Genomic DNA, 17,157 nt, shown 5'->3' with positions numbered 1-17,157 from the left:
TATCTGAGACTCATTGGAGTTAAGTTTAATATTTTTTAGCCCCCATCGGAAATTGGTGCTTTGTTTGACATTTGAACATTGTAATGTTTATAACATGTCTGGGGCTGTTGTATATCTTGGAACAACAGAAACTTTGAAAAGGAGGGAAAGATTGGTACTTCTGTTCCAAGTCTACCACCATTTTATGTACTTCCTAAAGTAAATTTTATAAACTTCTATTTGTCAGTCACGCGGATTTCCTATATCATCCCGAAAGGAATCAGTTATTCTAATGAAAGAGCTGAGGAAATACTTTGGTACTTGTGGGTTAAAAATAGGTTAGGTTAGGTTAGTTGTCATTTATTTAAATAAAATATAATAACTTTCAAGTATATGTCATTTATCCACACACATTAACCTAACCTAGCCTAACCTAGCCTAACCTAACCTAACCAAACAACCTAACCCAACCCAACCCAACCGAACCTAACCCAACCTAACCTAACCTAACCTAACCCAACCTAACCAAACCTAACCTAACCCAACCCAACCGAACCTAACCAAACCTAACCTAAACTAACCAAACCTAACCTAACCTAATCTCATCTAACCTAACCTCACCTCACCTAACCCAAACTAACCTAACCCAACCCAACCTAACCTAACCCAACCTAACCTAACCTAACCTAACCCAACCCAACCTAACCTAACCCAACCTAACCCAACCTAACCTAACCTAACCCAACCTAACCTAACCCAACCTAACCTAACCCAACCTAACCCAACCCAACCCAACCGAACCTAACCTAACCTGTTTTTAAAGCGACGTTTCCCGATAACCCACAAGTACCAATACTTGAAAAAGAGTTAAAGAGGAAATATGGGATGGATGATATTATTAAAATAGATCTCATGTAACAGTCTTATGAACATGTGAATGTGATCCAGATTGCTCAAGGACGTGATTAAAGTGAAGTCTAAGCTGAGTTGCCTCCAGGTTCTGGTTAGGCTATGTGATTTGAAACTCTTTAAATGACGGCGGTAACTTATATATATACCACCTGCTTTAAAATGCACTAACTCTGCGATTTCAGCGCTGAGCATATTTTACCGTTTCATATGATTCTTACTTTAAACAGTTATTTCAGTAGGCATATAGAACGTACTTAAATTGGGTGTACAATGTGTATACGCTCTTCTGTTCTTCAGTTTGCTGGAGAACGTGTAGTTCCTTTTGAATAGCTTAATTTTTAATTTCGTCTAGGCTGATTGAATTTGTCCCTAAACATTTTTTCCCAGGACTCTAATTTATTTTCCCAACTTTTCCCTTATCCTTAACCCAAGTTTATCTTATGTATGATTGTATATTAATTCCTTCAGACAATGTTTTAAATATGTGTACTACTTTATACTATAACATTTACTGATTCTGCATTTCGCTCACAGAGTGCACTTATTGGTTTAATAGTAAAAGTAAACATATCCCACTACACGCCATGTAGGCGTTTGGGCGGAGAGGAGGTATAGCTCCTCTCTTCCTTGACCTCGGCACTAGATGGGGGTGAGTGGTCAGCATCACGCCCCGGCCGGCTTTACCCCCGGAAAAGGACCCCGGTACCCATTGGATAGGAGACTGGGTGGACCCCAGAGCCGGTCTGGACGCAGAGGCTAGAAGAAAGATCTTCTACCCCCGTCGGGGATCGAACCCCGGTCGTCCAGTCCGTAGCCAGTCACTATAATGACTGAGTTACTGCGGCTCCTTGTTTGTGATGTACCCCCCCACCCCAAAAAAAGTAATACAGCGATAATTTCCGTAAACATCATCAACCAACTGATCTTTGTATGGCGACCCGACCCGTAATGTTTTATCTTAGGTAAATTTCGTGCTTCTAGGGTTAACATATTTTTGTGGGACTTGTTTGAACCATCATGCTTTGATCATCCGTAGATATCTATATCTTGTATATGTCAGAATAATTTTGAGATCGTGTATCCAGATACATTTTTAGTGGTGTCGAATGCCATGCCGGTGATCTTTTCGCTGCGACCTTCGGTTATTGTTATACGAAGACCCCCTCCCCCCCCACCACCTCTCTGGTTTATATTTTGAGGGGGTGCGTACAAGGGTCATGGGTGCACGTGGAGATGGGGGCGGGAGGCTCAGCAGGGGCGACAGTTGGTTTAAGGGGGTGTGGGGTTTAGGCTACTGTAGTAGAGCACTTACACGACAAGAGGGTGCCAGTGACACTAGATAAGGGATGGATGCTGCAAGTCTCGATCTGCAGAGCCATGTGTCGTCACAAAAATATGACGCAGAAGAACGTAGTTTCAGAATTTCAAGCATTGGTCTGGTTTAAATGGGGGAAAAAAAAGTTTATATACACGATCCATTGTGAAATATCTTGTATCTACTCTGAAACAGAATACGTGTGTTTATTTTTACGATAATCATCGCCCTCACTCTTCGTATTCAGTGTGATTCGGGTTCAACTCTGGGTCCAAAGACCTGTCACCTTGACTGAGGATTCTCTTGCTTGAGTTTACAACCTCTTCAGTAGAGTCTGGCACTGTAGGCCACTTAAAATAAGCTACGACTCTCCTTTCAAATCCTTTACAGTAATCCTGCCATTGTAGAAAGGTTATTGTAGCGGTGATCTTCCATGTCCGCCTCTTTCCAGAAGCTCATTGGATCTATATAACCTCGGCAGTTCAAATAACGTCGATAAATAACCTAGGATTCATTCAATTAATCGACGCTTTATACATTGTGCGGTTGGAATTAGTTTGAAATCTTAGGCTTACGTCCTTTGTACCATTTGGTAACATGCTAGTCTTTTGCTGACGGAAGTTGTTGGCCACACCAACCCCTTGTCGGCTGTCCGCGACTGCTTATTCAATGTATTCTCAGGTATCTGGGGGGTCGCCTACATCATCCGTGATCACATTCTGTCCTGTATAGCCTGTACGATGTAATTTCTATCCTTGTAAGCTCTTCCAACTAGACCTAACTTCTCATTCTTACGACGTATCTCTCTAGGACGAGAAACTTCTAAGTAAACCGTGATCTATGTTTCGTACTGGACTTTACAGTTCATTATGTAACCATCTAATCCTAAGTATCATTTTAAATTAATTGTATATCGTTAAATTTGCAGTTTAGAAGCCGGTGAGTTTAAGTCAGGAAAATTTATTTTTATTTTGTGGAGTGTGACCTGTTTCTTTATTTTACCAAAACTATTTTATGTCAACAAAAAACAATTTATTAAACAAATTTTTCACGACTCTTACTCTAACTTCCTTACCTTTGATGTCAATTTCATGTTTCTAAATTGATAAAAACCTTTAGTTTCTTTGTGGTGACTTTAATGAATTACTCTCATTGGCTTGTGAAGTTTTTGTTAAATAACCGACAGATTTGTATGTCGTCTTGTCATATTCTCTTAGGTTTGTGTGCTCACGTAACTGACATACAAAGTTACAAGTGTTACTTTGTCATGTTCAAACACTATTTATTGATGGCCAAGTTAGAATTCCCGGTTGCTGAAATCGCTTGCAGTGTAGGGCATGAATTACATCTGTTTACACTACTGATTTGTGGCTTTCCTTGTGATCTTATTTGGACGACATATGGACCGTGCAGTGCGGAGCCAATGTAAGGGATACGACCATTTTGTGACTGCCTACAATGACATACTGTGTTTATTCTGTTTGTCACCAGAACTCAGGACAAAATCATAATATAAATACATCTTTCGAAAATGTGGCGAGGTTCAAATATTTGGGCGTGACATTTAAAACGACTCCGGTCAGAAAAATTGCTGACTGTTCGATGTACTAGGACGCTCCGATGATGGAGGTAGCAGGGACCTCTGAAACCCAGAAGACAGCTATTTTTACTGTGAAAGGGTATCGTCGCGGGGATAGGCCGGCGACACATCGCAGATTGCACATCCCTTGGTTGTGTCGTACGGAGTGGGACACTGGAGAGGGCCCTAATGATGGTAATTCTGCCGACCACAATATCGATAATGTGCGGGATGATGGATACCACTTCGTGAGTAAGGGGAAACTTATCCTATTCTATTAGAACCCTGTCTCTGAGCTACAGCTTTTATTGGCTTGTCGTTCATTCGTATAATCTCATGTAAAGAAGTTAAGGGATGTCTACCGCGGTCTGCAAGTTATGTTTGCAGAAATTTTCCTTTGTTCGTCTATATACATACACTAGTTCCGCTGATGTATTCGGATTCATGTGGATAGTTGCAGTTAAGGGGAGATATAATGAAAAGGATGTATTAATTTTATGGTTGAAGAAGTCTTGCATGTGAAGAGATCATAATATTCATTGAAGGTTTTTATGTTTATCCGGTTTATTGCTGGAAACTTGAACATTACGGGACAACAGGAAGGTGTGGTTATGTGTCATGTGAGACGTAATTAAAATAAATAATGTTTATCGTACGTGTTCTTAAGGCCGTGAACCAGTTCGGCGCTTTTCGTAAGAATCGGTAGGAGAACGTCTCCCTAAGACCGTGGTTTCGGTGCCTCTGTAACGAAGAAATTTGGCAGTCACGTGAATTTGTAGCTGATTAATTGATCTGGGATTCTGTAACCCCGTATTTTTGTTAGAAACAGCAGACAGGCTTTTTTTCTACAGTGGTTTTGTTGATATAGAAATTATTTCGTAAGTTATTTACCGACACTTTCTCAACTACTGTGGATTTATAGCATCGGATCACGTAGTTTCATAAGTAATTTAACGACGTTCCAGGTACAGTAACTTCGGATGAGATGGGAACATTCGGCCTTAAGTTATGTAATGACACTGTTTCAACTTTAGCGATTAGGCACATGTAGCATGGCGCAGTTGGGAGGTTATTGTCTTAGGAAAATATGGATTGTGGTATGGATTCATTGTCGGGCTGATGTGAACGCGGTAATGAACCTTCAGGTTCCATAAAAGCCAATAATTTAGTTATTAGCTGAGCGTATTATTAACTTTTCAAGAACTGCGATTGAAGATGGTGGGTATTAAAATGAAGACCAAGGAGGCGCACGGAAGAGGGTTTTTTCCTCTAGCCTCTGCATTCAGACTGGTTCTGGGTCCCACCCAGCTCCTATACAATGGGTACCGGGATCCTTTCCCGGGGTTAAAGCGCGGCTGACCACTCACCCCATCTACTGCCGAGGTCAAGAATGAATAGGATCTATACCACCTCTCCCCCTAAGCGCATACATGGCGTGTAATGGGACTGATTTACTTTTTGCCTTTTAGAGGCATTCACTCGGCTGACTTAAAGACAGGAAGACACAGACGGTCTTATAATTTTCGTCTAATAGCGCGTCTGTGTCTTGGAAATGATCGATTGAGGTATTTGACCAACGCAGACTTTGCTGAAGTGAGCTGAAGTTCCCTCGGAGTTGATCGACAGAATCCCGCAACCCCTTCTGCATTCAGCGGACTGCCAGGTCACGTCTGCCGCCAAACTCCATGAGTAAACATCACGTAAATTGCATTACGAATGAGTTTGCGGTAGCTAGTTTTTTCTTTTTTTATTATTTATACATAGAACTTTCAATTCGGCTCCCGCTTTAATGTAAAGATTGTATGAATAACATTCCCGGCAGATCCACTTGGAATATATATTGCTCCAGATCTGGATGCGGATGGCTCCCGTCAGAGGACGTGACGTCACGCGCATACTGATTGAATGGATCCTTTTGTGAACAGAGTTTGTGGACCACCAGGAACACTTATTGGATGATAAATTAATGAAACCGTTTTCAGTTGTTCTTTTCAATTTATTACAAGCGAAGAATATCTTATGGGCCCGTCTGTCAGCCCTATACGTTGTTGTTAACCCTTTGAAGCCGAAGATCGTCTGAATATTATTTATGAATTCAGTCCGTACCGCGAAGAAAACACTACACCTCACCATTACGAAAATCAGCTGGTTAACCCTTTGAAGCCGAAGCTCGTCTTCATAATATTTACGAATCCAGACCGTACCGCGAAGAAAACACTTCACTTAACCATTAGAAGTCGAATCAGGCGGTACCACATAAGATTTAACAAAAGAACATCCCGGTCAAAGCCTTAACAGTGATCTTGGGTCACGTTGTTGCATTTGTTATGCCCTTGGTTGTCCTGTTGACGTCATCACCGGTGATGTGGCCTCCAGAGAGGAAGCCTGCGTGTTTTTGGCCTAGTTTTACGTTTCAAAACTTTTCCAAAATATTTCTGAATGCATGTGACCGTAAGAGGGAGAAAGTCTGAGCCGGTAACAGCGCTATTAAAGACATAAATATATACATTCGACGTTTCGGGAGTTAATATACCGAAATATTTAATTCCTTGATGTTGTTGTTGTGTTGCTGGTGACAGAATCGAAACCGTGGCCTGTTTGTTATCGAAGTTACTGCGTCAACCAATGAACCGCGTTCATATTGTCTGCTTTGTTAGCATCGATGCTTACTTATTACAGACATGAATTGGTTGTTAACAAAAATTTTCACTCTGCACGTTACACAGAGTAGTTGTAAATACATTTCTATTTGCATCTCGTTATATAAAAGGAAGTAGGTACTTTTAAAACTTGTGTCTTCGAGAGATCTATGTTTTATCGCTGAGTAACTTTTACAAAAATGTTGATAGGCTTTATAGTTAATTAATAAAATTTTTTCGGGCAATCACGTACGTTAACTGGTACCGTTCTGATGTGACTGGAGGACCTGGTGGACCTGGAGGTTCCAGTCACATCAGAACCCTGATGATGGGGACAGAGTTGGTTCCCGAAACGTCGGTTTACTACTGTAACCAGTTAACGCGAGGACCGAAGAATTTTGAACAAGACGGATGAAATTTCGGGTAGTTTTAAAAGTATCCAGAAATCTGTCTGGAGAGACTGAGGAAAACGGTGGAATCCCTTCAGGTGAATTCTGTTTGTCGATCAAAATTCGACCTCGATCATTCGCAAAAAGAAGTCAGACGTGTTACCATTACTCTCGCCCGCCGTCCTCATGCAAAGTTGATGAAGCAGTCCTATAGTCAGCTGTTCCGAAAAGAGCACATGTGGTTTAATTTGAATACCGTCCTGACATTTGCCTGGCAGGAATCGATTTAAATTCGCGGACGATACGGTGTACCGCTGAGTAGACTAATGTCAGATCATTGAAAATGTGTGTTAGTTTGCGTCTGCGTGGCGTAAAATGTGGTCCTCTTTTCAGCTCTCATACTAGCTCATACGGTTCAACTTATGATTCCATTGCCCGTGTTCAACAAAGCATCCATTGTCATGGTTTTGATAGATGCGAGATATTTCAGTAATCTGTTCTATAATCACCACAAAGCCGTGAATGTATCTGGAACATTTAAATCAGGAAAATTGTGTTTTGCAGTTATCCGATCCATTGATCAGTTCGAAATTTTTTTTTTCTCATTCCGTCTGCATTCATAGTTGACAACCACATTATAGTGCAAATTCTGGTCTCAATTTCCATTTTGCAGTTGACAGCGTTAAAGTGATGATTTAATAGCATGATAGTAGGTCCATGAGTTTTGCGATCTGATTTGTGTGTGTCCCTACAAGCAGTGGCGAACTTGGCTAATGTATTCTGAACACCACTGTGCCATCATCGTATGCAGTGGGGACTTTCGTAACCCATTCCACGACCGCACTGCATCGGATCGGCATATCCCTACCGTTATTATGAATATCATTTCGGAGACTTCATTAAAATTCATAGGTACGCCCACTTCGCTATGCAGAGTCTACCCTATAACACAGTGGAGCCTTCTCTGTTCCATATGCAGCGTAAATTGAGGGGGCAAATGGACCAGTGAGTGAGGGTATCTCCCCCCGTCGACGATGCTGAGGAGGGTGGGAGATGAACGTAGAAGGGCTGGCATTGCTGTCTTCATGTAAAGTGGATTAAACTATCGCAACTTGCGTCTTCAATGTCTTCCGCGGGTCTTGGATACACGTTTGTTTAGGGTCTGTTAACGAAATGAGCTTTCATCCAGATAATTCTATGAGATGGTAAAGTTGCGTCATATTGTGATGTAATAAATATATATTATTTAAATCTTGTCCGTCTAATCACAATAAAGTCTTATTAAATATTAAAATATTACAATAATTAACATTTAAAATATTAAATGATGTTCTTTATCGAAATATTCGATTTACATTAGAACATCATTTTTTCACGACATGTTTCAGTTCCTAAAAGAACTATCTTCAGGTGTATATAATTATATAAAGATTCAAATCAATAATAACTTAAATACAATTTCTTAAATACAATTTCTATATATTATTGATATCTGATAAAAATGTACGCTAACATAATATATAGAAATTATATTTAAGTTATTATTGATTTGAATCTTTATATAATTATATACACCTGAATATAGTTCATTTCACGTTCCGCATTTCGATGCGGAACGTGAAATGATATTTTAAATATTTTATATTTTATTATCTTATTAAAATTGTGATTTGACGGAAAATATTAAAATATTAATCGATAATAGTATTTTCTGTTATCCGGTACGTATTTTTATCTGCCCCTGTGTTTTAGGAATGCAGTTTTTTTGTATTACTTATCGAATATTTTATGGCGTCTTCAGCAGTAGACAGTCACTTCAGTCTGAAGGCAGTAATTATGAGAATAAAAGTAAACCTAAATACGTGTTACTCTGTAAACTTACGCGGTGCAGAAATTGCTTATACTTACCGGACACTTTTGCTAATTGGAAAGTAAATATTCTAACGATTGTAACTAAGCAGATTCTCGAACCGTCAGAGTGTGTACGTGGTGGTGACAGTGGCTATTGAAAATCGTCAAAACGTGTGTGATGGAAGTTTAAGAACGTAGCGGTCATCGTGAAGTCAGAGTTGCTAGAGGGTACTTGTCCGTCAGACAGAGGGTCCCAGTGCGCCGTCTCCTGGACTCGGGTTTTGTATTGGTGAAGGAGAATGTCCCTCTGCCAATGAGACGCTGTCCCTGTGACAAGGTTTATTGACATTCGGTGATGCTTTTCAATTTGTTCAGTTTAATTAAAATTATGATTCCGTAACCTAAGTTGGAAACTCGTAATCGAAATGAATTGAAAGTTAAAGGGAACGGCTGTGTCGTAGCTTAGGTTAGTCTCTGGTTTTTCGCTGCTGAGGTCAGTAGTGGAGCACGTGACACCGGAACACGTGACTATCCAGTTCCATGTGTCTTAAGATATCAGATCTCCGGCTTTCGGGAACTTGGGTAATGATTTAGGTGTCTGTACGGTTTGAAAAACTGGACTTTTACAAAGAGCCAAAGCCAGGAATTTTGAGTTGCAGCAACTTAAACCATGATCTGTCGATGAATTAGCCTAAGCATGCCGGAATATTTTAGTCACGAAACTTAATTGGAGGGATCACATGGTATAGGCGTACTAAGGGTTAGAATGATGGATAATATTAAAATGGATCTTAAGATGTGGAGGGGAATGATCAAATTCGGGTGTAATAGCATGATATTGTGTGTTTTGATATTGTACCTTTGAATGAATCTCTGTGGAACAGAATTATATGGACACAAAACAGTGTCAAACTATTAATTAACAAAATTATATAAGTATATATTAAATCTTGTCCGTCTAATCACAATAATTTTTATTAAATATTAAAATATTACAATAATTAACATTTAAAATATTAAATGATGGTCTAATGTAAATCGAATATTTCGATAAAGAACATCATTAAATATTCTAAATGTTAATTATTGTAATATTTTAATATTTAATAAGAATTATTGTGATTAGACGGACAAGATTTAATATATACTTATTATATCACAATATGACGCAACTTTACCAGCTTATAAAATTATATAAATACAAAAGTTTCAAACTGTCATTGAACAAAATTGTGTGAACACAGAACAGAGCCAATTTGTTAATTAAACAAAATTATATGAATAGGGAAAACTGGAGAGCTCTTTTTGGGCAAAGCAATGGACCTGTCGTCAGACAGAACACTGAATAATAATATGAATTTATTATAGGTAATTGTATATGAGTTGCCAGGCTGTGTTGTTGGGAGCAGATGAAGGCAGTTGCCACCTTTCTGTTTCAGCTACACGGTGAGCGTGGGTGTAGTGGACAAACTGGCCGTGTATTGTGGCAGTGTAAGGGACCCGATCGACGGGGACCCATCGGCCGCTCAGTTCCTGCTCAGTGGCCTGGAGCTGCTCACCACGCTGGCTGCCAGGTAAAAGCTCTACGCGTCTCTGTCAGATATAAACTCTGAGAATGCTTGTTACTTCTCAGTTCAAAATATTTTGGCTTCCCGTCTGATTTCTAAGAACCTGAAGATTAAAGTATACAAAACGATAATTTTGCCTGTTGTTTTGTATGGGTGCGAAACATGGACTCTCACTCAGAGGGAGGAACACAGATTTAAGGTGTTGAGGAAGATGTTTGGGCCTAGGAGAGAAGACGATGGGGCATGGAGAAAACTGCATAATTACGAGCTTAAAAATCTGTACTCCTCCCCCAAATTGTCAGGGTGATTAAGTCGAGAAGAATGAGATGGGCTGGGCATGTAGCGCGCATGGATGGGACAAGAGGTGTGCACCGGGTATTGGTTGAAAAGCCTGAGGGAAAGAGACCTCTGGGGAGACCTAGACGTAGATGGGAGGATAATCTCAGGCGGAATCTATGGGAGATAGGAGTTGAAGGAGACTGGATTTTGTTGGCCCAGGACAGGGTCCTGTGGAGGGCTTTGGTTAATTCGGTGATGAACCTTCGGGTTCCGTAAGCCATCTGGTTGGTTGGGTCCACTATTTGGGAAGCCTGAGGGGAAGAGACCGCTGGGGAGACCTAGACGTAGATGGGAGGATAATCTCAGGCGGGATCTATGGGAGATAGGAGTCGAAGGAGACTGGATTTTGTTGGCCCAGGACAGGGTCCGGTGGAGGGCTTTGGTTAATTCGGTGATGAACCTTCGGGTTCGGTAAGCCATCTGATTGGTTGGGTCAACTATTTGGGAAGCCTGAGGGGAAGAGACCTCTGGGAAGACCTAGACGTAGATGGGAGGATAATGTCAGGCGGGATCTATGGGAGATAGGAGTTGAAGGAGACTGGATTTTGTTGGCCCAGGACAGGGTCCGGTGGAGGGCTTTGGTTAATTCGGTGATGAACCTTCGGGTTCGGTAAGCCATCTGATTGGTTGGGTCAACTATTTGGGAAGCCTGAGGGGAAGAGACCTCTGGGAAGACCTAGACGTAGATGGGAGGATAATGTCAGGCGGGATCTATGGGAGATAGGAGTTGAAGGAGACTGGATTTTGTTGGCCCAGGACAGGGTCCGGTGGAGGGCTTTGGTTAATTCGGTGATGAACCTTCGGGTTCTGTAAGCCATCTAGTTAGTTAGTACATTGTCATCTAAACAACGGGCCGTAATACAAATTTGGTGTAGGATCCGACTCGCGAGTGTGATTTCAGTGGGATGTGTATTTAATGAAATATCTTTATCCACGATTATTGTGTAATCTCTGATAAATGCTACATTTATGACTTGTAAAACGTGGTACCTGTGTCGTAGGTCAGCCTCGTAATAACAGATTTGTACGTGTCACAGTTGATGAACGTAAGACCATTGATAGATACAGCGACTAAAAATGGGTATATCGTATTTTTCCTCTGTTATGAATTAATGAAAACGTACGCGATACCTCATTGAAGTGACAAGATTGGCGTTGTTCCCAAGTAACGGTTGCATCGTCATATCTGTGTATGTGAACGGATCTTCATGAAATTTGGTTCTGCAGGATATTACTAAAAAAATCCCCATTCGGATAATCACCACATGTGAGGATCTTTGATGGCAGGCTGGAGACACGCTGTCCACACTGTGGTACTCGAAGCCAGGCCAATGTGACATCATTAACGTCATTCCCTGATGTCGAAAGTCATCAGATTCTTTCGACGGGGCACTAATTGTTACACCGTGCGCACAATTCCTAACTTGTTTTATCTGAATCAGTGTTAAGGTCGAATCTGATGGTCGTCTTCTGAGATATTCTGTGCAGGGGGTTAAGTCGGCTGTAACGTGACGCTGAGGACTCTGCGTCCTTGGTTTATCTTTTTTGTGGGTTTTTGGGGGCGAGCCTTGAGGTGAGAAGGAGGCTTGTACCTAGCTACTTGTTATTCAAAATGCATTCTCTCTGGGGCGCGACTGATAAGGTAGGACGGTCGTGCCTTTGCCCGCCTTGGGGAGACGAGCACAAATTGCAATTGACATAAATGAATGCTGGTAGCTACGGAACCTGTTAATTCATTACGCGCAATTAGAAGCGTCTTGTTTCTGTTAATTAGCGTCATTCTGTACTGCATTTTCCTGGGCGCTTGTTACTGTAGTCGATCGAATTCGGTCCCCGCCATTTCTGCTGCGTAGTCTTAATGTTACTCCGTTACTATGGACTGTTGTTTCGTATGAAGTTGAAAACTACTATTCCAATGTTTACGCTATTAAAAGAATTATATTTATCGTATCTCCTGAAATACGACACTGTTTTTATTTACTATTAATTAAACAATTAATTAATTACCCACGTTTGTCTGTTTGCACATCTAATTTAGTCTGTGTTACAGTTTTAAATAAATAAATTTGTTGATTTATTGTTACGTACGAAGGTTTTCAGTCACAGTTGTTCTCAATACATTGTATTTAGACTTTTTTTTTTGAGACATCAGAAGCATCTTTTTTGATCAAACTCTACCTGGAAAACATTGAACACAACGAACTTCAGCAGTTAAATATTTGATAAATTCTATATCAAATGCTGTTGATAGATTTTTTTTAGAGATTTATAAGAACTACAAGAAATCTGTCGTGATATTCGGCCGGTCACTGGGCCGAAATTCGAACCCCGTGCCTCTAAAATACGGTGGTCTAAAGAACAGGTTATTGTTTCCACAAATAACTTTACTGTAGGCATCCTTAAAAGTGATTGCAAATTTGATCTCATCTCATGTGCTGGTTGCAGGATACGTCGTTTCGACCATCTCCCAGTGGAGCCATAGACTTTATAACCGTACGCTTCAGAGGTTTTGGTTAATAAATTAAGAAAGTAGGTCAGACTAATTCAATAACATTCATTTTCATGAGATGGTAAAGTTGCGTCATATTGTGATATAATAAATATATATTATTTAAATCTTGTCCGTCTAATCACAATAAATTCTTATTAAATATTAAAATATTACAATAATTAACATTTAAAATATTAAATGATGTTTTTTATCGAAATATTCGATAGTCTAATGTAAATCGAATATTTCGATAAAGAACATAATTTAATATTTTAAATATTTTAAATGTTAATTATTGTAATATTTTAATATTTAATAAGAATTTATTGTGATTAGACGGACAAGATTTAAATAATATATATTCATTTTCATGAAACTCCAAAATATATCCATGTAGCTAGCTAATAGTGCTTCGAGGTATAAGATCGTAGCCTTGCGATATTTGCGACTTGTCAACTTTTTCGCTTGGTAGAAGCAAAACTATCCATTCTGTTGAAAAAACAAATTAAACTTCAAGAAATCCCCGTTAAAACACCGAAGCCTGTTACCTTTTCTTTGGACAGCGCAGTACTGCACTCGTAATCACAAGCCATGGAACTGCTGTAGTGGCTGTTCCTTCCACCGTGCACCACCCCGCTAATTATAAAATAAAATTACTTTATATTGGATGGAATTTAAACATTTAAATAAGCTCTTTACACTAGTAATTTACTACAAATTGTTTAAAATACATTCTTACGAAACACAGTCGTACTGCAACACTCGGTTTTATAAATTAAAATATATCTTTAGGGGGGTGAGATGAATGGAAGTAAAAGCTCGTAAGGACCCGTGCTTTACTCGTATATCTGGATTGTTTGTAGTTGAATGACGTAGAGTCAGTCCATCTTGAGAAGCTGATAAATACTACCGTTAGTTAGCCAATATTTCCCGCTGTTTTTTTATGGAATACGAAAGTTTATTACCGTTAGAACCCACCACCCAGACTGACGAGCCCTGTCCAGACCTTCAGACCCCAAATGTAACTCGGTGGGTCAGTTCAGCGCGACTAGGCTCCTCGCTGAATGAACTGGGTTCGCTTCCCAGCAAGGCCAGTCTCCTGTTCAGTGGTCACTTTTCCCTTGCAGGTGCATTGGCCGCGTGCGACGCCGAGTGAACAGTGACGACCCCACTCAGCTGGTGGGGACGCTGCAAGTGACGGAGCTGGTAGGCGCCGTGTCCATGCTATACGGTATGCTGTTACACCAGGGCGCACCTCCCAGGGGCTCTGCCTCTCCGCCCCCTGATCTCCCACCACATACCATCGCCGTCACCATAGCAACAATACGCCTTCTTAGCCGAGTGGCGGAACTCGACCTGCAGATGTTTCAAGTACGTTTAACCCCTAGTATTCCTCTTATGGGCTTAAATTTCGTGTGTTTGCGGAAGAAACTGAACTTGGACACTATATACTTTATATATTCGATATTGTTTCGACCTCAGAACGAAGTATCGATGATACAGACAGGGACTTTTATCGGAGCTCATTAATAGGATTCCGAAAAACGAAATCTGTCTTTTAAATTCAAAAGCCTTTGTGTACAGGTGTGAAGCTGTTGCTTGTCTATGCAGATGTTCTTTGTTATATTTTAAATAACGCGCTGATTAATTTTTTAGGAATAAGTAACTAGCACCGCCACGGTGGTTCTAGCGGTTAGAACGCTGGCCTTGTAATCCTGGGGGTCTCGGGTTCGATTCCCGGCGGTGCCCGAATTTATAACTTGTGTTGGGCAAGACCGTGGTCTAGGCAACACGGAGTTTTCCTCCGTGGCATCCCAACAATTACTCCATTCACACACAGAAGAAGGCAATGGCAAACCATTTCTGGATCGTCTGCCAAGAACGTATATGAACAGGTCCCAGTCCGAGAAAAGGATGGAAGGATCCTGTTCATATGGACCTGTCGTCAGACAGAACACTAAATACGAGGTGCGATCGGAAAGTTTCAAGACTGTGTCAATAGAGGGCGAACCGGATGTAGTACGAGCTTCTGCCGCTAGGGGGTGCGGCCTACATTCATAGTGAATCAGTGTGCCAGCCGGCATCATCGAATTAGCATTGGTTTCTTAGTTACGGGCGTTTTGGTAGTGCATTACACCGACCCTCCTGCGATTTCGGAATGGCGTGTGCATCAAATTTTGCCAAAGACTCGCCAAAACGGCTACGGAAACCTATGAAATGCTAAAGCAAGCATTTGGGGAGTCCGCAAACTTTTGTGTGGCATTCACGTTTTAAAAATGGCTGAACCTCTGTCGATGATGACGAGCGTTCTGGACGACCATCTTCGAGCACAACGCCCGAAAATGTTACGAAGATCGACGTCGTACCATCAACGACTTGTGCGACATTGTTGGGATAGGCTATGGGACCTGTCAGCTGATTCTAAAGGAAGAACTCCACATGCGACGCATCCTGTCTGAGGACCAGAAGCAGAATCGACTTCTCGTTTGTCAGGAGCTCAAAGATCTTGCAAGAACCGACCCCAACTTCCTTTCTAAGCCCCGTGTGACTTCTTCCTCTTCCCAAAGATGAAAATTCAGCTAAAGGGAAGGAGATTTGAGACGATAGAAGAGATTCAGGCAGAATCGCAGATGGTGCTTGACAGGCTGACAAAGAAAGATTTCCAGGGATGCTTCCAGGCTTGGCAGCGGCGCTGGGATCGTTGTGTTCACTCCCAAGGGAACTACTTCGAGGGTGATGGATGAATTTAATACCTGAGATAAGTGTACGGGTTTTTATACGCGCAGTCTAGAAACTTTCCGATCGCACCTCGTATGTTCCTGTACATGAGAACATAATACAATATTCGCGTATGCTTACACACATACGTACAAGTGCTTACATATAGTATGTGCAAGCATACAAACAAACAAACAAACATACGCAGGCAGTCGTGGATTCACGTAGCTCGTTTTTTCAGTACAACTTCGTGTAATTATAAAGGTTTTGAGTAACCGCGTTATTGATTTGTGATGTGGTTGATTTAATGCAAAATTGACCTAAAGGGAAATGTTGGGATATACCAGTGATAGATATTTGAGTGGATCTTGTCTAAACATTTGCGAGGTGGGGAGGGGGGGGGAGTGGAATGGGGCCCTGGTGGACCGCGTAAGCCACGCCAATGTTTGTCTCGGTCTCCAGCAGTGTTTGGACGGATTTAATTGAATGATTTCACCATCTAAATTAGCCTTTGTACTTGTTGGCCCTGTAGGACGTTTCAATTTGTATGGCCACCCCACATCAGGGTTCATCTGTGTAAATAAGTCCTGTCCCATTCCACAGCTGCCTCCGTGCATTCACAGCATTGATTACAAATCGGGGTTTTTTGCTCAAAATAATGGTCACTGAAGCTTTTGGTAAATCTATTGCAATGTGATTTTGTTTCTCTGATATACGAGGGTTGTGTGGGACAGGTCTGTTTCGTCCTATGTACGAGATATATCGCTTGAAACCAATGTATTTATGTAGTATCTGATGCCCATTGGATGGGAAGTTCTTGGTCTGTAGAGTAGGTTAGGACGCGGTGGCATGAGAAATTTTTTGACGTAAATACGTCTATATTTTAGGGTCAGTGTCATTCGGCAAAAATGTGTTACGAAAAAGGGAAACGAAAAAGTGTAACTTCATTGTTACGTTACCTAGGAAACGTCGTCTGTTTACTCGGCATTGTTGTTACCTATAAAACATTACATTACATTACATTCATCTACCACAGACCCATCTTAAGCGTAACTAATTCAAGTTAAATAAGCAATGTCTTAATCAAACTTATCTCAATTGTAAAGCATGTATGAAGGAAATATTTAGAATAAAGCCAATATATAAACTTCCTTTCCGTATAGACGTATTTACGTCAAATTCTCCGGAACCGTGGTTCCACTGACAACTTTTTGTCACTGCTGGGAATCGAACCCGGTTATAGTTCATACTCCGGCACAAAACTGACTGAGGTACCTCGTCTCCTTCTGATCCGCTATCCTGGGTTAGTTTAATGTTTGTTAAAACCCGTATTGCTCAAAAGACGAAGTAGTTTTCTGTGGATGTGAAATTTGACTT

General features: G+C 40.9%; 1 protein-coding gene across 3 annotated transcripts in view; it reads left to right on the top strand.

Annotated features, from left to right (window-relative positions):
* The window catches only part of ssp3 (SCAPER domain-containing protein short spindle 3), a 314,720-nt gene that overhangs the window by 60,354 nt on the left and 237,209 nt on the right, over positions 1–17,157 (top strand). For all 3 annotated transcript variants that reach the window (XM_087343366.1, XM_087343365.1, XM_087343367.1), the window contains exons 21-22: positions 10,104–10,238; positions 14,190–14,433. In XM_087343366.1, coding sequence (XP_087199492.1) covers positions 10,104–10,238; positions 14,190–14,433 — 379 coding nt within the window. The remainder of the gene's footprint in view (positions 1–10,103; positions 10,239–14,189; positions 14,434–17,157) is intronic.

The sequence above is a fragment of the Zootermopsis nevadensis genome, unplaced genomic scaffold (genome assembly GCF_977971745.1).
Source record: "Zootermopsis nevadensis isolate Lab colony 2312 unplaced genomic scaffold, Znev_1.0 Znev_ptg000005l, whole genome shotgun sequence".
Taxonomy (NCBI): domain Eukaryota; kingdom Metazoa; phylum Arthropoda; class Insecta; order Blattodea; family Termopsidae; genus Zootermopsis; species Zootermopsis nevadensis.
The sequence above is the reverse complement of the archived record's forward strand: the minus strand, read 5'-3'. Positions and strand labels throughout refer to the sequence as shown.